Raw genomic sequence first — 22,440 nt, forward strand, 5'->3', positions numbered from 1 at the left:
TTCAAAAGTAGGCAAGTATGGCCTAACCCCTGACCCTAACCCTCCACCTAACCCCACTACTTACCTTCGGGATACCGGCAGTGGGATTCTGACAGGTGTCAGGATTTCGTTGCCGATATTCTAAGCGTCTGCATTCCACTTGCCGGGATTATGACTGGATCCCGTGTGTGACCCACTGATGATTTCTCTATTTTTAATGGACGGAGATTTTCAGTGGGAGTTGTGCCCATGGAGATGATGAATTATACAGTGAATAGAGTGGAGAAGTGGAACATTGGAGAAGTCGCCCATTACCAACCAATCAGCTTTGAGGTAGCAATAATCTATAAAATGATAGTTAGAAGCTGATTGGTTGAGATTCTGAATTCACCACGGGTCCACTTCTTCACTCTTTTCACTGCTTGATACATCAACCCCTAAATTCCTTTAGCCCACTCATCACTCAATACAAACTGACTATCACAGCAGCTCCATTAGCATTTAAATCAACTTATTTGTGCTTGTTTCTTTTCTAATACTGATCCAAACACTGTGGTTGATTCACTACAACTTTATTATATTTTTGAGCTTGCCGCTGGTATTTAAAGAACATCCCCGCCCCCACCACGTCTATGTACAGTACACCAGGCACAGCAACTATTGAGAACATGTCAACTGTTTCCACTTTAAAACTCTCCTTTCCTCCTTTCAATCTGCCGTCATTAAAGCAAAATAACTGAACTGCATAAGTATCAGTAGCAATTGTTGAAAGAGGCGTGCGCTACAGTCTTCCTGCTCTCCAGCCCTGTCATGGCTGCCATGATCACTACTGAGCATGTGCAGGGGTCATCTTGTCTTTACTATGTAACATTGATGGTGGGAACCTGCGTCTCCTACTTAGCTTCTAAAGAGAACCTGGTTTAATACCTGCTTATAAAACTGTTTCAGCATCCCTGCACCGCTACTCGTCTGCAGCTTATAATCCTACAGGTATGCATCATCAGTGCATACCTCCCAACTTTTATGTACCTCGAGAGAAGGAAAAGGGGGCGAAGTGTCTGTGAAAGGGGTTGGAGCATGGCAGCACCCTCCGTTTGCATCACTGTGGGGGCGTGCCCAGCACACTCTGAGATGCTGGGCTGCCCCCAGGCTCCCCCTACGCTGTGAAGAGATGCTGTCCGCTGCATACCCCTAACCCCCCACCCCCACTGCGTGACACTGCGGGCCGCGGCTGGGACAGTCCTAAAAAAACGGGACAGTTAGGAGGTATGTCAGTGTGCAAGTAACAGTGAGTACGGCTATAGCTGCTATCTCTCAATGAACCAACGGCTCGCAGTTGCTAAAATATGCTAATGTTTGCCAAAGCACAGCCGACATAAAGACGCTCACTGCTGCCTTCTCATATCCGTCCAATGCCACACTTCTGTGTACACATCGGTACCATCCACGTACATCGGGCAGTCACGCAGCATTTATTAGCAGTCTAACCAGTTGCTAACACAGCAAGTCTCATCGCACGCAGAGACCTCTCATGCTGCGTATGGAATCGCAGTGGCTAATTTATGCACGCCCTTGAAACAGCGTTCAAATGGACACACGCCTGCGCTTTTACGACCACACCCCTGCCGTCACCACCCCCAAACGCTGACAGCCTGTCACTCACTTTGCGATGGATTCCTGTGTGCGTTCGGAATCACAATGCAGTCACTGTACACACGCATTGTGGCTTATATGCATGCGCGATGGCAAACAAACTCTCGATCTGCATTTGTAATTCCCATCCGCTGCTGAATCAGGCCCAAAGAACAGACTGAAGCTGTACAATATAAGGCCACAATGCACACACACAAACTGGTCACCACTGTGTTAAACTTAATACAAGCTACTAGTGTCAGAGCTGGTATAACAGGTGTATTAGCTGTAGGTCATGAGACCAGCTGCAGACTTCACACGTGTGTCCACTATGTAGCAGGATTATGTAACCGATCTATCGATAACACAATGACTCAGCTATCCTATCCGATGTTTCCGGGTGAGACATGCATGCCAATGTTATTTACAGCTATGAGATAGCCGCTTTGCACTATACAGATAACACAGAATATTCCATAGTTATATTATAGTACATTAAGTATATGATACTATACAGGGCCAGATTGGCCATCTGGCACGCCTCCCAGCGCACTGCTCGGCCGGGATACTGAAAGAAGCGGGCGTGCAGCAAGGCAACACCCCCATGCCGAAAAAACACACCGCCATCCGGTGAGGTCACGTCCCATCTGATGAGGCCACGCCCCCTTTTGACGAGCACAGGGATTCGTGCCAGGGCCGTCCCTGATGTTATATATAGTATGGGGCTCATGTAGAATTGGACACATTTATTTTTGTGTAACATACACATTTTCGCACTGTAAATGTGCACAAAAAAAGTTTTGCATTTCTAAGCGCATTTATATTCCGTTGCATATTACTCTTAGAAAGGTGCGTCTTTAGAGTGGAGGGGGCCCGTGTGCCCCCTCCTCTCTTCCCGCCAGCCGACTGAAGCGGCTGGCCGCCCACTGGAGCATTAGTAGACTCTGGGCACTAGAGTGTGCCCAGAGTCTACTGCGCATGCGCAAAATGCCGGAAAAATCTCCGCCACGGCCATTTTTCTTTTTTTTTGTACAGCGCTGACACCCAGCGCAGGACCTCGGAAAGGTAAGTTTTAAATAATATTGGTGCAGGGTGTGCGGTGCGGGCCCCCCTGGATCCATTGTAGATACGCCCCTGCGCTTAGGCATACCTCCCAACTTTTGAAGGCAGTAAGGAGGGACAACTAATTGGGGGCAGGGCCTATCAACAAGGGACGTGGTCTCGCGGGGAAATGCCGTGCCCTCGAGCCACGTCATGTCCTTTTTTTTTTTTTAATGCAAAACTATGTGTAACCCAAGGAGCCAAAATTCCACAACTGCTTTGTGCTCACCCACATTTCTGGAAGATTGTTAAAAAGTATCTACTGCTAATATATGCTATTTACTTTCAATTAAAATCATGTTTTTTTAACATAAAGCTCAGTAAATCTTTCCATACCTGGCAGTGTCCACTAATAATTATTATTTTTCTCCTGGAATTCACTGTCCTTATTTTTTCTTTAAAAAAAAAGTTTTTATTGTCATTCAAAGCGCTGAACATCAAAAATACGATCAAGGATGAACATGGCTATACAGAGTTGGTTAAACATATTAAATCATGCTTATTTGAAAAAATAACGTCTGGATCTCTCACAGCAGAATACAATCAACTATCATAAATCCGTATAAAATGGTCACAGTGGATCATTTGGAATATCTTGTAATATGGACATATTAGCTCAAAAGAAGTAATTATCCATTAACCAACATATTGAAAAAACAAACAATACATTTGAACAAAAAAAAAGAAATTACACAAAAAAAATGTATAAAAAGTTTTCGTTCAGAGCTGTATACCACCCTGTTCGAATATTAATGAAAAGAAAAAGGATGGGTTACCTATGTCCCTCCCCTCCCCCCCCTCGCCAGACACTTAAAAAAACTAAAAAACTCCTAAATAATAAAGCAAGGTCAGGCATCTAATCTAATTGGAGGATCACCTGCCGCACATTGCGTCAAGTACCACGATGAGTTTTGTAATGTTCTATGGAGCTGGAGAAGAAGAGTACCCGAAAGAGTACCTATGTAGCTCTAAAACATACCAAAAAATCTTTCCATCTTAGATTCTTTTTCTTCACTGTCCTTATTAATGGCATTGTCACACCTGTGTGTAGCATATAATGCACATATTGGTTCTGCACTCAGACACAAAGCAGGGCGCACACATGTGTGCAAATTTAGATTTTTTTGGATTTGACACTTGTGTCATTTAGCAACCTCAGAGGTGGGACAGAGGAGGGAAGAGGCGGCCTAATGTACGCCGAGTACAGCAAAGGTGAGTTTTCCTAATCGCTAGCAGATGCAGACCAGCTCAGGGAGGCATATACACCTAACAAAGCCATACCAATTGTGGGTGTCTGAGGGCTGGTGCAAATCCACACTGATAATGATCATGGCCTCCAGTGCTAGTCTGCTGCCGCTGATTAAGGATTCACCTCTAAAGCTGAGTTTGTGAGTGTATATTAGTAAATTAGTCCAATGCATTTTATGTTTGTGATCTCAAACACAAATACATTCAAATGTTGAGGCCCTTTATGTGCTTTAATGTGTCAGTTGTGTCCCCCTTTCCTCTAAGCCAGCCTGGACAACCTGTGACCATACCTGCCTACTCTCCTGGGAAGACTCCCGGCCGGCGCAACCTGCCCCAGTCCTGTCAGTATCTGCTCCCCCCCTTGTATAAGTGGCCAGTCCGGTGGAACCCGATGTCGCGCTTCTCGTCATCGAGGCCCTGCCCCCGGCTGCACAACGGGGATGGGGCCGCAATGGGGCGATCACGCAATACGCCCCCCCCTCCTTGCTGTGTCGAACTGCCAGATTATCAGCAAGTCTGCCTGTGACTCAACAGGTGTTGTGAAACTATAAGTCACAGCATACCCTGCCCTGCCAACTATTAGTTAGCGCTAATAGCTGCATATGGAGAACCACAGGCTGTCCAGTCCTGCCCTAAAACCTATACAGAGTCTGACCACTGTGGAGAATACTCGCCTTCTCTCCCGGGGACTGTCGGGAGCCTCCCGAAAATTGGGTGCAGCTCCCGGCACCCCACAAGAGTAGGCAAGTCCCCCAGATTTTCAGCCGGTCCCCTTGCGACCGCACGTGAAAGTGGGAGGTTTGGGGGTGGGGGGGTGTGACGTGATTCGCGCTGTAGCTCCATTATAAAACGGGGAGCGGGGACGCAATCGCGCTGGCACGGCCCCGTTCTGCCCCACCCTCCCTGCTGCACCGACCTGGCAGCCCCCTCCTTGAGTTTGTACGTTCTATCTGTGCTTGACTGAGGTGTCTCTGGGCACTCCAGTCTCCCACCACACCAAAAGCATTCTAGGTCTAGGCTAATTGGCTGCTGTCTAAAATATACACTAGAGTGTAGTTGTGTGTCACAGCCTTTACCCTGTAAGCTCCAATGGGGCGGGGACGGGTGTGAATGGCAAATATTCTCTCTGTACGCTGCTATAGAATTGGTGCTGCTATATAAATAAGCAACAGTAATGATCCCTGAAGGTGCGTACACACATAACGATTTTCTGAACGATTTAACTATAACGACGTCGTTATCGTTAAATCGTTTGTAAAATCGTTCATCTTTTTAAGCTGAACGATGAACGATAATCGTTCATGCGCGTTCACGTTTGGAATTTGTAGTTCATCGTCCATTCTGACTGTCCAACAAACAATTTTCATTCAGAAAATCGTTCATGTTGTGCAGAATGAACGATAACCGATGAACAATTTCCATTCACTGTATGCATGATTAAAAAAATCGTTCATCGTTTTTGAAAATCGTTCATTATTTTAGTAACCAACGATTTTTAGTCAACGATTTTCATTCACTTTTTCAAAGGAAAATCTGAACGAAAATCGTTCACTAAAATCATTGGTTACTAACATTGTTGTGTATGTGTATGCACCTTAAGTATTTCATTGTAAGCGTGCGCTGAAGATCCTTTACCATATTGTTTGTGAACAAAATATTTTCATTTACTGAGAGTTCTACACTCTTATACGTTTTCCTTTGTTTCTATAGAGAGAAATGACGGAGAAAATCTGCCACTGACCCAGATCTCCTCTGATAATGTGACCGATCCATTTAATGTGAATCCAAGAAGAGCCTCAATATTTCTCATTCGTGGAACTTGCATCAAGTCAACTAAAACGAGGACCCGATTTATTTATTAAATAATTCCCTCATGATCAGATCAGACTCATTTTCATGGAAATAGCACATGAATAGCATCAATGCAAAACCCTGATAATGAATGAATGTCTCATCGGACCAACAGATGTCTGTGGTCATTTTTACTAACCTGTAATTACCCCATTTCATTCAGTCACTTACACAGTGATTGAAGCAAATGGTCCTGTGTATCGGAATCCCTCTTCTTAACATAACAATGGAAATGATGCATCCCTTTGTGTGAGCTTGCAGCACCCAGTAACAATGCCCTTTATAATGGGCTGTTCCTGCAGCAGATTTACTCCAGACAGAGTGCTGCTGTGACATCCATTCCACACACTCTTTGGGCACGTAGTTGGCATTGGTGGCCCTTTGTGCTCGGCACATGATGTACTGAAGTGCAGTAAGGGATGGGCACACGCAGATGCCCCTTACAGAAGTGACTTATTTTGAAATACATGGATCTTGAAGTACATATACTGAGTGCAGGTTTGGAAGCTGAGGATCATTGTTGCATCTTTGCTTTCGAGTGGACGCATCTATATTCTAGCTATAACGTTCAACACTACAGAAGTGCAAGTCTAAATACAGATGTGGAAACACAAGTCTGCACAAAAGGGGCATTTTTACAATCAACTCCAAATAAGTCCCATAGTAATACAGGAGATAATATTATTGGTATTCCTGGATTACGCCAATGTTTTCCTTCATGTCAGGGCTTTTCAACATGTGGCCCTTCATCTGTTGTTAAACTACAAATCCCAGCATGCTGGATCGTACTCTCACCCCTGGCCACGGACATCTTTCCAAGTCGCAGTGGATTTCTTCTCAATGATGTTCTGCAGTCTTTTTACATGCAGTGGAAGCCATTAGCAGAGGTGTGTGTATGTGTGTATGTTTAGTAGCTCTGGACACTTTACTTGGGAGAACAGACCCACACAACTCAACCTATTGACTAACTGAATCTGCCCTGTAATGCTGTCTAACATGATAACTGCTCCCCTTTACTTTAGCCAATGATGCTGCTCTGATTTATCCTGCTGATATAGAGTCCTTATTACAGGACAGTCATCATTCTGGGGAAAATGTTTGGAGCAAAGGACTGTCCTGTGAAAAACGATATTCACCCCCTACACATTGAAGGACTTCTCTGGAAAATGGGGGAAGTTCCCCACTAAAGGTGGTGCCATCGAAAAAGTAGTTCTTCATGGACTCGAGATGACTCCAGGAATTATGAAAGCAGGTGTCGCGTTTAGCTGCAGGGTGTAACCCTCAGGGTCACGTGTTAATGTGAGCTTGTATGTACAGTGGGCCTGATTCAGAGCAGGACGCTCTGACCAGAGCGCTCGCTCTGAATCAGGGCCCTCCTACATGAAAATGGAGCGGCCTCTTGGACGCTCGCATAGCTGTGGGTGACCACCCACAGCTATTGCGAGCGTCCATGATGATGGTCTTGACCATCGCTACCATCGGGCTTGCGACGGAGACCCTGCGGTAGGGTCTCGCTGCCGCAAGCCCTTTAGTAATTTTGGCTCTATCAGAGCCAAAATCACTCCCACTGACATCACTACTGATGTCAGTGGGGCCGGCTTCAGACGGTAGGCGTTCCCATGGGAACGCCTCCGTCTGGCAGCCACGCCCCCGGCACGCCCACCAAAGGGGGCGTGCTGTCAATCAACATCGACAGCACGCCCCCTTTGGTGCGAGACCCGGAGTGACGGCTACCCCGTCGCTAGCCGGGTCTCGCGCATGCGCACGACGGAGCTCCCTCCGTCATGCGCATGCGCAGTAGGGCACCATCGAGCGGGTCTGAATCAGGCCCAGTATTCTGAGAAAGAACAAACTCTTTGTAGCACTCGGTTGAGAATCCTATCACAGTAAATGTATTCCCAGAATGCACCTTGTTTCTGGTATGTATACCTGAGATCAGGACAAAGTCTGCATGATAGAGGGACCTATTTATCATTATATACTTGCAGCATATTCCCCAAAAACACCTTTTTCAGGGGATATCTGCAAATATTAAGTATCCCCCAGATGTACTATGGAGGAATTGCAGCAGAGTTTGGCCCCCGTAGCTTACACCATTTGAAGATGGCGTTGTGCTGCTGTAGCCTATGGGTTACACTTTGCAAAATTTATACCGGCAGAGGATTCCTCCGGAAACCTCCACAGCAATGGCATTCACATGCGTGGTCTGTAGACCGCCGCACATGCGCAGGAGTCCAGATAGAGGAAAGAAAGAAGAGACCTCTGATGGGGTCACTTTACTCTAAGCACACCGTAGGGATGGGCTCCTTTCATTTGGGTGATATTATCGCATACTGCAATGCCATCATTGCATTCGCTAATATTGCGCCCAGATCGCACCGATTATGTGATTATTGATAAATGGGCCCAAAGCCTTTTCATTATTAATTTGTGTCCAGCTAAGGTTTAGTAAGCTGTCCTCTTTAGGGGGTATTTCTCTTTCGGATTTACTGTGATAGGATTGTACTGCTTGGCATTGTATCGTGAAGCACTGAAACTTTGTGAATGGTTTTGTCATATATGTGTTTTGCTCACTCATAAACCATTTCATAGAATATACAGTGCACATTCTGACCTGTGTCATCCTACATCAAGACGTGGTGAGCGGACACATTTAGACACCCCCCCCCCCATCATTCTGACCGGGACCAACTAAATCTTGTCTGTGTGAACAGGGGCCCTCATTCAGAGCCGGACGCTCTGAGCAGAGCGCACGCTCTGAATGAGGGCCGTCCTCCATAATTATGGAGCGTCCTCCTGGACGCTCGTATAGCTGTGGGTCACCACCCACAGCCTATACGAGCGTGCAGGTTGATGGCCGCGATGGTCTTGACCATCGCCACTGCGAGCCGGAGCCTGCAGTTGAGTTTCTCAACCGCAAGGCCTGGAGTGATTTTGGCTCTATCAGAGCCAAAATCACTCCCACTGACATCAGTAGTGATGTCAGTGGGCCGGCTTCTGACGGTAGGCGTTCCCTTGGGAACGCCCCCGTCTGGGAGGCACGCCCACCAAAGGGGGCGTGCTGTCAATCAACATCGACAGCACACCCCCTTTGATCAGACAACGAGCGAAGGAAAGTCCTTCGCACGTCGCGTCTGGCGCATGCGCACGATGGAGCTCCCGACGTCGTGCGCATGCGCAGTGCACACCATCGACCCACTTGCGAGCGGACAGCCGCTTGCGAGTGGGTCTGAATCAGGCCCAGGGTCCTCTGTGAACTTATGTTACATTAGATCAGTTTTATTCTATTCTCCAACTTCTGCCTTTAACAGCAGTGACGCTAGGAAAAATTATCTCAGTAGCCAACAAATAATTGCAAAAATATTTCACTTTCTGATGCTTTTTGTCTAAACGTTGGGTCTCATCCAAGCAGCTGGGTCTGTTTCCTGTTTCACAAACTTATTTTCTAGAAATATATTTGTTATAATGTTTCTGCTATTATTATATTTTTTACATAATAAAAAAAACAAAAACAAAATCCCTTCTATTGATTCTTGTCATTATTTTCACTGAAGATCAGCAGAGAATAGGTAATTTCTTCCTCAGGGAATCCACAGGGATACCATGGGGAATATTATGGTTGGAGACCAGGCACCAAACAGTTAAAGCTTCAGCTCCCAGGATGCCTTGGGTCCTCCATATATACCCCCCCCTACCATAGGACTTCAGTTGTTCGTTTGGTGCGGCAGAATCAAGGCACACCTTTATAATGGAACTGCCTAAGCTTTTATTTTATGTTTAATTTCATGTTTTTGGGTGGGCAGTACTAAGCGTCTGAATTAAGACGCATATACTGTGACTCCATCTACCTCCAGCGGGCTGCAACACCAGTAACTGGGCTGATTTCGGCGGGTTGCAGCTAAGCTCACTAGCCGCAATGCTGCGACCTGGACTGCAACCGATGTCAGCTAAGGCGATTCCTCGCTGACGCACGGCAGTCCTTGCTTCTGGTGTCAGAGATGCACCAGAAACCGCTGTTGTCAGGGCCCGGGATTGTCCACGTCCTCACTACACCACCGGGGCCTTATCCTCTGATGCCGGGAATTGGCAGCAGACGCATATCTGATGCCACGAGACCAGCGTACCCAGCTGGTTAATGCAGCTTAGGGGAGGTAGGCACTCCCCCAGCAGCTCTTACCCCGACCCAGCCCCTTTCGCACGTCTGGGTTACACCACCAACCCTCCATGTGTAATGAGACGCTCACAATCCACTCTCAGTGTGCCCTGTAGCTGTTAGTCTCAGGAGGGTTTGGGCAGTCTCCCTGTATACCTCTCCCTTGGTTAAGGTATATAGTGCTCTATAACCTACCATTCCTTTGTGTTTGTGTAGTTGATTTAGAGTCGATTGTAATTTTATTACATATGCATTGTATGTGACTGTTTGCTAGCTGCTGTATTGACACTGGGTCTGATTCAGACCTGGATGTTATCCGCAGTGCGCTCGCTATTGCTGAGGTTGCTAATCTGCGCATGCATCGCAGTGTACGTGCGCAAACTACACAGTGTGTTCGCAGATCCCTCGCTCGCAAGCAAAGCCAGCCCAGCAGAGTGAGTGACAGGAGAGGCCGTTTGTGGGTGGTGACAGGGGCAGTCCAGTAAAAACGGGGGAGTGGAGGTGCGAACGCAGGCTTGCCCGAGTGTTTCAACGCTGTTTTAGAGGCGTACATAATTAACAGGCAGCGTCATAGTACACATCACCAGCAGCCATTTTTTTACTCTGCTTTCCTCGCAATGCTTGCGGTAGAAAAAGGCTACCACAAGCACTGCGTTCACATCCAATAGTGGTCAATGTACCAATGTTTTCACAAACTTCGAGATGACGTGGGGCAGTGGGCGTCTCTGCATTTGCTATGGGGAGTCTGCATACACAAAGCAAACGTACGCGAGCGTAAGATGGGTGTGCTTATGCCTTGGCGAGCGACGTACGCTCATAGTGACCGGGTCTGAATCAGGCCCACTGTCTTTTATTTCTGTCTGTCAATTATATCACTGTTTTTCTCTCCATCCTCTTGGGGTGAAGCTTTATTCTGAGTACTTCACATTTGTTAAGATTTTGTGAAGGCTGTCACATAACATTGCAACTATCTCCTTTATATTGAATATGTCAAAAGATAAAAGAATATAGGGGGGGAGGGGGAAGCCCTCTGTGCTGATTTCATATAAATCATGTATGGCTTATTTGTCCCCTCACGACATTAAGGGGCATATTCAATTAGCCGTGGGGTTTCACCAGCGGCTAATTGACAGGCTAAAGTCCCGCGACGCGGGGTTTAGCTATTCAATTAAATAGCTATTTCCCCGCATCATTAGACCGGGACTCTCGCGTGAGAACACACTGATTCCGCGAGAACTGCGGAATCAGTGTGTAATAACCTTTTGGCGAGGCCGAATAGGGCAGCCTCACGCTGATTTTACCTCGCACCTACATGAGGTGCGAGGTAAAGGCAAACAGCGGGGACTCGCACGCGGGGTCTCAGGGACACCCGCGCGTGGAATCCCCGCTAATTGAATCCCATCCAGCACGACAATTAGCTGTGGGGTAAACCCCGCAGCTAATTGAATATGCCCCTAAGTATGGTTTGTGAGTTGTCTGTTATAAAGAGCCACCTCTCCAGTTCAGTTTATCTGTCCCTGGACAAGAGCCTTCTTGGCTGCTCCCACTATGCCTCCTTGGATGGGGTGTCCGCAGCACGCTATGTTGTACCTCCTACGCATCCTTCCTAGAGGGATTTTGATGGCCATTCTAGTCAGAGTATGGCACCATCTATTGTTGATAGCAGACCGGTATGCAGGGCTTTTTGGTTAAGATTCTGGAAAGCTGATACAGGATCAAAGAAGGTGCTGGAAGTTTTACCTTTTTATGGAAAAAACTTTTTGAAGCAGAGTTGGATAAAATGATAGCGACTCTGGCAGCTTCAAAGTCAGCAGGTCTGCCATCTACGGAGACTATAAAGTCCGGACAGGTTTATTTTCAGTCCTTCCGTTCTCAGGGACGAGCAAGAGAACAGCCTTCCTCTAAGATGTCTAGTTTTCGCAAAATATCAAGGCGACAAACTAAGAGGTCTGGCCCGGCAAGACGTTCAGCTTCAAAGCCGGATGACAAACACGCTGCCTGATGGGACGGGCCTCCTTGGGGATCTCAGGGTGGGAGGTCAACTTCTTCAGTTTACGGATTGTTGGCGTCAAACAACAAAAAATGCCTGGGTCTGAGAAGTGGTCTCTTAGAGGTATGTACTCACTTTCAGGAGGTATCCTCCCCAAAAGTTTTTTTGCAGATCCTTCAGCAGATGCGGTAAAAGCTTTGGCCCTTTAGGAGGTCATTCACTCCCTGCATGCATGCGGAGGTAATAGTCCTGGTTCATGTGTCGCAACAGGGAAGGGGTTATTACTCCAATCTATTTCTGGTTCAGAAACTGAATGGGGTACATCGCCTTATAATAAATCTAAAAACCCTCAACAGGTTTTATTCATGTGCCCAAGTTTCATATGGAAAATCTACGATCAATTATTTTGGCAATGGAGCCGGGGGATTACATGGTTTCCCTGGACACTCTGGATACATATCTGCATGTTCCTATTATACCATCCCACCAGCAATTTTTACGGTTTGCTGTCCTTCAGCAAAATTACCAACTTTAGGTTCTACTCTTTGGCCTATCTACAGCTCCTCGAGTATTTATTAAAATAATGGCAATCATGACAGCCTATCTCAGGCGTCAGCGAGTCAGAATTGTGTCATATCTGGATGACCTTCTGATAATGGCACAGACTCCGGTCGGTTTACAAAACTATCAACTGACCATAGCCTGCTTACAAAAGCACGTCTGAATCATCAATTGGAAGAAATCGTCACTTTCTCCAACACAGCAGATGGTACATCTGAGAACTCTTCTGGATTCTCTCGGGTACAGACGGTGTTTCTGACAGAGGACAAGATTGTGGCCCTATCGTTGCAAATATGCAAGCTGCTTCACAAACAACGGGTATCCATTCTGCTAGCAATGAAGGTCCTGGGATAAATGGTATCCACTTTTGACATGGTGGGGTATGCTCAGTTCCATTCCAGGTCTCTGCAAAGATTGATTCTCTCCAAGTGGAACGGACAGTATCATCAAATAAACTCCGGAGGTTCGTCACTCCCTCCTGTGGTGGCTGAGAAAGGATCATCTGAACAAAGGACGCCCATTCTGGATTCCAAATTGGGTGCTTCTCACCACAGACACCAGTCTTCGTGGATGGGGAGCAGTGACATGTCATCACACCTTTCAGGGAAGGTGGACAAATCAGGGAAGTCATCTATAATAAACATTCTGGAACTGCGAGCAGTATACAAAGCACTTGTCATGGCACAGAACCTGTTCCAGTCCAGATCCAATCCGACAATGCGACAACAGTGGCCTACCTCAATCATCAGGGAGGCACAGGAAGTTACACAGCCATGAAAGAAGTGACAAGGGTTCTGGTTTGGGCAGAATGTCATCTTCCAGCTATCTCTGCAATATTCATACCAGGAGTACTCAATTGGGAAGCAGACTTCCTAGGTCGCCATGACATACACGCCAGAGTGTGGTCTCTCCATCCGGGAGTGGTTCAGCTCCTGGTAAACAAATGGGGTCTACCAGAAATAGATCTCATGGCGTAACGTCACAACCACAAGGTCCCCAGGTACGGGTCCAGAGACCCATCAGCAGGCTTTGTGGCCGCACTAGCAGTAAGATGGGACTTCAAGCTGGCGTATCTTTTTCCTCCAATTTCCCTCCTCCCAAGAGTTCTCAGGAAATTCAAGCAGGAAGGCGGAACAGTCATATTAGTGGATCCGGCTTGGCCCAGACGTCACTGGTTCACCGGCATACAGAATCTATCCATAGACAGTCCGTATTCTCTTCCGCTATGCAGGATCTGCTAACGCAGGGTCTCTGCCAGCATTCGGAACTTACCTTGTCTGGCTTTGACTGCGTGGCTCTTGAATCTTCCATCTTTAGAGCAAAAGGTTTTTCCAGTTCTGTAATTCAGACAATGCTTAGGGCACGAAAGCATGCCTCTGCCCTCATCTGTTATAGGGTTTGGCATTCTTTTGGTCAGTGGTGTGCCCACAGAAAGTATGATCCTAAGGTGTTCAGGATTTCCAGGATACTGGCTTTTCTTTAGGCAGGTTTAGACCGTGGTCTCCACCTGGTCACTTTGAAAGTGCATGTTCCCACACTGTCAGTCTGGTTCCAAAGGAAGATTGCCTCATTTCCAGATTGTCAGGATGCAGCCTGGGATCGGCCGCTACTCATCTCTGCGCTGGCGTCCTTGGGCTTAGGTGTCCAGACGCTGGGAGTGAGTGGTGACTGAGTATTCTCCCTGGGGTCCGCTAGGGCTTCTGTGCATGCGTCCTGGTTTCCGGGCATGGGCGCAGCCATGTTGGTTCATATCACCTGACTAGTCTCTCCCAATGGTAGTCCTGTGGTCACTCAGCTGATCCTCTGATCAGCTACCCAGGGGTATTTAAGTCTGACTCCAGGCACAGTTAACTGCTGTTTAACTTCGCTGTTCCAGTGACTTGTGATTTTCACCAGTGTTGCTCTGTGTTTTTCCTTCAGAGTGTTGCTTCAGCCCACTTACAGTTCTCTAGTATTCCTGCATTAGCTTCCATGCTATTTTCTGTCTGAGACTTAGAGCCTGATTCAGACCCAATCGCGAGCGGCTGTCCGCTCGCAAGTGGGTCGATGTTCTGCACTGAGCATGCGCACGACGGAGGGAGCTCCGTCGTGCGCATGCGCCAGACGCGACGAGCGAAGGATTTTCCTTCGCTCGTAGTGTCTCTTCAAAGGGGGCGTGCTGTCGATGTTGACTGACAGCACGCCCCCTTTGGTGGGCATGCCTCCCTGACGGGGGCATTCCCACGGGAACGCCTCCCATCAGAAGCCGGCCCACTGACATCACTAGTGATGTCAGTGGGAGTGATTTTGGCTCTGATAGAGCCAAAATCACTCCGAGCCTTGTGGTTGAAAAACTCAACCACAGGCTTTTGTACGCAGTTTCGATGGTCGCGATGGTCTCGACCATCAAACTGCACGCTCGTATAGGCTGTGGGTGGTGATCCACAGCTATACGAGCGTCCAGGAGGACGCTCCATAGTTATGGAGGACGGCCCTCATTCAGAGCGTGCGCTCTGCTCAGAGCGTACGGCTCTGAATCAGGGCCTTATTTCTCTCCCAGTACTGCTGTCTTGTATGTTTCCATGCCTGTGTGTCTTGTTATGTTCTGCCAGTTCTTCTGCAATTTCCCTGTTACTGAGATGTCAGATTACCTGCTATTACTAATTAGCTCCCAGCTGCATCTCTTAGCATTCGCAGTATATGCCTGTGTTCACTCTGCTCTGTATCTTGTCTGTGCAAATTAGCACCTGGATTTCTCAGTACATTTTTCAGTATTCCCATGCAAGCATGTGATTAGGATCTCTACAGTGTCCTAGCATTTACGTCATTAAATATAGTTCTGGTCTTCTGCCATTCCCAAGTACCTGTCCAGAGGGCCACGACCTGCTCTCTTGGTGCGGCGAAAACAAAATCCCAATTAGAGTGGTCACTGGAGAAAACCACCAAGTGAGTTAGACTCCGTGACTCTGGGCAGGTCTAGCCAAACTTGGGTTTGGCCGCAACTAGGAGACCTAGTTCAGTCACTTCCTTAGTCATCCGGACCCCCCTGGCTCACCGTCCTCCACAGAGGAACACCGGATCGTGACACAGATATTACAATTTTTTTCAGGGAGTTCTGCGAGTTTAGCCTGCTTTTGTTCCACTGGTAGCACCGTGGGATTTGTCGTTGGTCCTTAAGGGGCTACAAGCTCCCCCCATTTGAACCCCTAGACTCTGTAGATTTGAAATGGTTGACACCAAAGACGTTTTTTTCTCCTCACTATCTCTTCTGCCTGCAGAGTCTCTGATTTCGCAGAGCTTTCTTGTTGCTCTCCATTTTTGATTTTTCACCAGGATAAAGCTGTCCTTCATACAAGGGAGGGTTACCTTCTTAAGGTAGTGTCCCGTTTTCATGTGAATGAAAACATTGTTGTTCCAGCTTTTCAGGCTCCAGATCTTTCTGTAGGTGAAGCCTCCTTGGATGTAGTTCATGCTCAACGTATCTATGTGGAGCGTACAAGCTATGTTAGAAAATCAGATGCTCTTTTTGTGTTATATTTTTCACAAACGAGGATAGCCAGCTAATAAGCAGAGTCTGGTGAGATGGCTAGGCATGACTATCTCTCAGGTGACAGCACATTCTACTCAGTCTGTAGGGCCATCGTGGGCATTTAGCTGTGATGCCTCTGCTGAACAATTGTGCAAGGCAGCTACATAGTCTTCTGTCCACATTTTTCTTAGTTTCTATGCCTTTGATAATTTTGCCTCTCAGGAAGCTTCCTTTGGACTAAGAGTTCTTTCTGCTCAGGAGCGTCCCCCACCCTAAGGATGCTTTAGGACATCGCTATGGACCCTGAAGAAAATTAAGAGTTATGGTAGACTTACCTAGATAACTCCTTTTCTTCAGTCCATAGGGTCCACAGGGCACCCACCCTGACGCACCTGGCTGCATGGGTAAATGTTTTCTTTTTGGGCACAGGTTCCTAATTTTGTGTGTGTTTCTGATGTATGATTGTTCTTCCTTCTCCTGCCTTGAGCTTGTTAACTAAACTGAAGTCCTATGGCTAGGGTATATATGGAGGAGGACCCAAGGCATCCTGGGAGCTGAAGCTTTAACTATTTGGTGCCTAGTCTCCAACTATAATATCTCCATGGTATCCCTGTGGGCCCTATGGACCTCGAAGAAAAGGAGTTATCTATGTAAGTCTACCATAACTCTAGCAGTCTAATTATGCGCAACGATCATTTAATTATTAACCACTTGCCTGGAATGGTCGCAATTTTCCGACCACACCAAGCAGATCTTTATCTCGACCAGTCAGATAAACATGAGGCCGGCTGCAGGGAGAGAATATTCCGGCAGCTGCTGCTCTCAGAGGAACCTTTCCGGTCCCTCTACTTGCCTGTACCCTCTTTCCCTGTGTCTGCTATGCTGCCAAGCCCACCCAGCAGCTGTAAAGATTAGCAGCCACTGGGAAAAAGTAAATTAACCTCCCCCCTCAGTATACCTGGTGACTGAAACCGGTGTCAAATTGAAAGTCGCAATGTTTCCGATGATTTCGATGTTCCGAAGTTTGAAAACCTGATTTATTTTTATTTTTTACAAATCTTAAAAAAAAATAAGAAAAAAATGTTTTATTATGAAATCATTTTGGATAAGTTGAAATAGATGTTCCTGACCTAATTCACTCATAAAAAAAAAAAAAACTGACAATTTCGGAGCAGTTCTTAGAAAAAATAAAATAAATCATCAGTTAAGTGGTTAATAGTTATCTATATAGTGCCACCATGTTCCGTTGCACATTACCATGAGGAAGAAAACAGTAAATAAAACGGTATTGACATACCGTGTATGCTTGTGTACTCTCATGGAATTTCTGTCAAATTCCTGCATTTGTGGGAGTTTTCTCGGGTCCTGAGAGCGTGCAGATGCCTCCCACATCAAGGTGGGAATTTGTTAGGCATCGCATCAACATGGCTCCATCCGCGTGTTGGGATGCAGTGAATCACACCATTATGTCTATCATGGTTTGAGTACTGTGATGTGCTGGGAGTGAAGTGACTGCGTCAGCAGTCTCTTCAGTCCTGTGCCGGGGATCCTGCACATGCTATTGCTGGGGGAGGTTCCAATGGACCCTCTCCCAGTAATTTTTGCTATTTGTAACTTATAGGCTATAGTGGCTTACACCATCTCCCCAGATTTCTTGGAGGCCTGACATGAAAAGTAGGTATCAGTATGAGGGCCCTGCTTGTACCTTACAACCTATAGGATGACTGGAGTTTAATACATAATTGTGTAACAGATGGGCTTACTACAGCATCTGGGTCACTATTATAGGGGTTTCATGGAAGTGCCACTAACTGCCTGTTACGGACTCCTCCTACTGCCTTGTAAGACGTTTAGTCGCTCCCATCAACAGCTTCATGGAACTGCTTACTTCTGCGGTTATACAGCTGCAGCACCTATTTGATGTTTCATTTCTCGTGTCTGCTTACTATGGATCAAGACAACTATGGAAGGGTGAGCTCAGAGACAGGAGGATGAACCCATAACAGCCGGAGTCTGATAAGCATTTGCCTTTATCTGCTGGTCGCAGGATACACAGCATGTGTCTTCAGGAAGTAAGATAATGAATAAAAAGGACAGTGTTCTAGAAGCTATTACCAACATGCTGCATATAGATTCTACAAAACTCAGATGTCACACATTCAAGTTGGTCAAGATGAGGTACACACAGTTCATGGGACTCAAAGAGCTTTTTATATACACTTGGCTGGATCAGAAATCTTGCATGTAACTCAATCGGGATGTTTGTACACATTCACATTTAGGGCTTGAATCGGAGTGGGATGTATCTTCAGCCGTTTCTGTACGGCCGCGGCAGCATGCTTACTACCGTTTGCTAATGTAAAAATTGACCGTCTATGCCGAATATATGTCCGTCTCCGAGCAGGTGACCAGGACGCCCACTTTGTGTTTCTTTCCGAAGCCATCATTATTAGTATCAGCACTTACACCCGTCAGAAAAAGGCCACAGTCCATCCGCAGTCTCCAAGCAGGGAGTCGTTCAATTTGCCCACGACACTCCCACAAGACAGAGATCAGGTCACATGGTCACTGCCCAGAAACGCCCATCACACGGAGTGGTCTGTCAACTTATAGATCAATCCTTCCGCATTTTCAATATCCAGCTGTGTGCCTATGCGCAATATGCAACTGCTTTATATAGCGCATGTGCATTTTGCAGATATACGCGAAATACACGTACTTATTTGGCCTTGCGTCCGACTAAGACCCTTCATATTTAGCATTAAGAAGTGATACCTTACAACACAGGTTCTCAAACTCGGTCCTAAGGACCCCAAATAGTGCATGTTTTCCAGGTCTCCTCAAAGAATCACAAGTGAAATAGTTAGTTTGAGAACCACTACCTTACAAAATTGGATTTCAAACTCAATTAACAGTAATCTATCAACTAAGTTCATTCTTTGAATATATACCACAGAGAATACAGAAAAGGGCAAATTAGCCCATGCCATTCATCAGAGCCGTAACTAGATCTTTTGGTGTCCTGTGCCAGAAAGAGCATTGGTGCCCCCCCCATTATTATTCAAATAGGGACATAAGAAAAGCCATGGCCTCATGGGTAAGAGATAGGGGAGGCGAGGAGATGTTGGGGATAAAAGAAGAGGAAGCTACAAGTGAGAATGATAATAAACAGAAATTTGACAGGCTCAAACAGTGTCCCCTGCCCTGCAGTACCCTGTGCCATGGCACTGGTTGCACTATCCTAGTTACGGCCCTGACAATCATTCACACAATACTGCACAAATCAAATCATTTATTTGGATTTCAAGAGTAATATGATTACCAAACTGCATGTTTCCTCAATTTCAAACTAGTAACTCTAAAAAACACAATTTCCAACAACCTGTTTATTTCCCCCCCAAAATTACACGCTATTAATACAACTTGTACACACAACACACAATGGAGAAAATTTACGAAGCAGCAGCGTCTGTAAGCCGCTGCTACCCGGCGGGTTGCAAGTATTTAAAACAGCACCCACAGTCAGTGTTAAGCACGCCGGGCTTTACACTAACTGCAGCTGCCGTTTTAAATATAGACTTGCCGGGAAGCAGCGGGCTTCGTAAATTCTCCCCAATATCTCCTGAGGTGTATCAATGCTAACGAAATGTGTTGCTCGATATAACACCTTCGGGTAATTCCATGCCAAATCATCACAAAAAAAGTAACTTTTCAACCCGGCCATCTCAGATTTTCGTGAAATTTGGTAGAGTGATAGACGGCATAAAGAAACTTTCATATGTAAAATTTTAGCCCTCAGTGATACACGGTGTTCATGCTACAGGGCTGCAAACATGACGAAAAAAAATTAACATTTATGCTAGCACGACGACTAAAACGAATAATAACTTGTTTCTAATTGTAGGCCTGATTCGGAGATGGACGGAATTGCACAGCCGCACACAAGCGGCTGTACAATTTCTTCCATTTAAAATGCAAATGCAGGAGGTGTCACACATTTCCTTGCTACATTTGCATGATCCCAGCGCTGCGACCCAGGTCGCAGCTTGGGGTCACCATCGAAACAATTGCGACCATCCCAAAAGTAGGGAAGTATGATACAGTCTCTCTGCGAAGAAATGCTAATCCATTGCGGTCGCTATGACGTCGCAGGACTACATAAAGACGCCTGCCTTACTTTACACCAGGGGTCTAGCCCGCCACCCGGGGAATCGTGGAGCTGCGCCCCGCGGCCCGCCGGCAGGCTCCATTTGCCAGACGCTCGCTGAGATTTTGTTATCAGCAGGCACCCGGCTCTCTCCACAAGCCAGCGGTAGCCGGAGCTCACTCCTGAGCTCCGGCTTCTGCAATGTGTAGTGCACTATGGGAGAGATGTCATGACGTCTCTCCCGTAGTTCAGAGGAGCAGCCAGGCATACCGAAACGGCAGCAGACGCAGGAGCAGGGCTTAAGGCAAGTTTTAGGGGTTTTTTTTGTGTGTGTAAGCGGCTTCACTACAGGGGGTACTACTTTTGGAGGCATTACTACTGGGGGAACTATATGAGGCACGACTCCTGGGGGCTCTGCATGCAGGCAGCTTTGCAATTACAATCCTTGCAATTATGGTAATGCAGCAATAGGCATCACGCCTCCTGCTGCATTACGTATTTGAGCTGCGTTATCTAACGCAGCATCGGATACTCTGCGGACCATCGGCCGTCTACGTGACCCACGGGGTCCCGCAGCCAGCATTAGAATAAAAGGCCAGGAAATATCCGTCAGCCGATGGAGATCCTGGCCACTTCCCTCCTCCCCAACGGCGGCGAAACGGAGGCCATCGCCACCCCCCTTCCTCGCCCACAAACGACAGCAGACTGTCAATCACTGACAGTCTGCGTGCGGGATCACAGAACGGGTCCAGCAGTGCACGCTGAAATAAGCCCAGAGTTTGGGAACCTCTGAGATAAAATGTCTTAGGGCCTGATTCATTAAGGATCGCTATTGTGATTGCAGCTCTGTAATCGCACACAGCTGCGAAAATATGCTAATGAATGCTATTGCAATACCGTTGCACTGCTAGCATAGACGCCCACTGCCTCACATCCGTAACACCTTGCAAACCTCCATAAACATTGGTAACATTGAGTACCATCGGTACCTCATGCAGAATTACAGCAGCCCTGACATTATTTAGAAATTGCTAACCCTGTTGCATGCAGTGAGTAGTCAAGCTGCGTATGCAATCACTATGGCTAATTTATTCACGCCCGTGTATCGACGTTCAAACAGACACGCCAGCGTTTTTCCACCACCCCCAAATGCTCACTGCCTGTCAATCACTCTGTGATGGATCTCTGTGATCACCGCAGTGCCTTCGCGCAGTGATGCATAAGCATGCTCAGTACGCAATAATCGGCCATCTGCGTAAGCTTTAGCAATAGCAACATTTCTCATCCTATACCTTCAAATCAGGCTGAACGGAGGAATACTCCATCACACTTCAAAACCCTCAGGTTCCCATTTCCCTGTTACCACACTCAAAGTAGTGTGAGTGGAAATCCCCACTTTTAGTGACTGAGAAGCCATACACCCGCCATTTTGTTACACTCCCGCCATTTCCCGGCTCACAGTCACACACACACCCACGTCCTGTGGACTATTGGAAGGAAGTTCAATGAACCAGCAGCCGGAGAGTCCCAGGACAGTGACAGACAGTTACATCAGCGCCGACACTTCCGCACTTCCAGGTGTGCGTTCCACGCCTCACTTCTGCACCGAGATCTGACCAATCAGACGCAGTTGGGTAACAGGACAGCTGAGACGTGGCCAATCAGCGTAGGGCGTGTGATGACAGGCAGCGCTGTGCCCGGCTGCCTGCGGCTCGGCCGTCGTGAAGTGGGCGGGACGAGCAGGTGGTCACTGTGTACGAGCGAGCGGCAGTGGCCGGGTCACGGGTGTCTGCGGGTCAGAGTGGGCGAGATCTTCTCACTGTCCTGGGGAAGCTGATGCCCGCAGGTGAGAGGGGAACCGCGGTCACGGTGCTGTTCTCAGAGCGCTGGGTTTGTTGTCAGAGAGGTATAGTATCTGTGCGGTTGTGTTCTGTGAACAGGGATATCCTGGATTTTGTATATATGTGTGTTTGACCGAGTTATCCTGAGCACCTGATGTGTGTGTTATAGTGACCGGAATATCCCAGGCTCCTGGTGTGTGTGTGTTCTGGGGTATAAGAAATATCCCAGGCTCCTGGTGTGTGTGTGCTCTGGGGTATAAGGGATATCCCAGGCTCCTGGTGTGTGTATTCTGGGGACAGAGTTATCCTTGGCTCCTGGTGTGTGTGTGTGTGCGCGCCCCCTTTGGGAACAGGAATATACAGTATAGTGCTCCTGGTGTGTGTGTGCTCTGGGGATAGGGATACATCCCAGGTTCCTGGTGTGGGATA

The 22,440-nt window shown here is 47.2% G+C and overlaps 2 protein-coding genes across 2 annotated transcripts in view; both read left to right on the plus strand.

Annotated features, from left to right (window-relative positions):
* Positions 1-6,443, plus strand: part of MOB3C (MOB kinase activator 3C) — a 32,702-nt gene extending 26,259 nt beyond the window's left edge. The window contains exon 4 of the mRNA XM_088458312.1: positions 5,671-6,443. Coding sequence (XP_088314438.1) covers positions 5,671-5,700 — 30 coding nt within the window. The 3' untranslated portion in view covers positions 5,701-6,443. The remainder of the gene's footprint in view (positions 1-5,670) is intronic.
* A 15,380-nt stretch (positions 6,444-21,823) lies between these two features.
* MKNK1 (MAPK interacting serine/threonine kinase 1) overlaps positions 21,824-22,440 on the plus strand; it is a 49,646-nt gene continuing 49,029 nt past the window's right edge. The window contains exon 1 of the mRNA XM_088458296.1: positions 21,824-22,016. Coding sequence (XP_088314422.1) covers positions 22,007-22,016 — 10 coding nt within the window. The 5' untranslated portion in view covers positions 21,824-22,006. The remainder of the gene's footprint in view (positions 22,017-22,440) is intronic.

Source organism: Taudactylus pleione, unplaced genomic scaffold (genome assembly GCF_031769625.1).
Source record: "Taudactylus pleione unplaced genomic scaffold, aTauple2 ptg000824l, whole genome shotgun sequence".
NCBI classification, from domain to species: domain Eukaryota; kingdom Metazoa; phylum Chordata; class Amphibia; order Anura; family Myobatrachidae; genus Taudactylus; species Taudactylus pleione.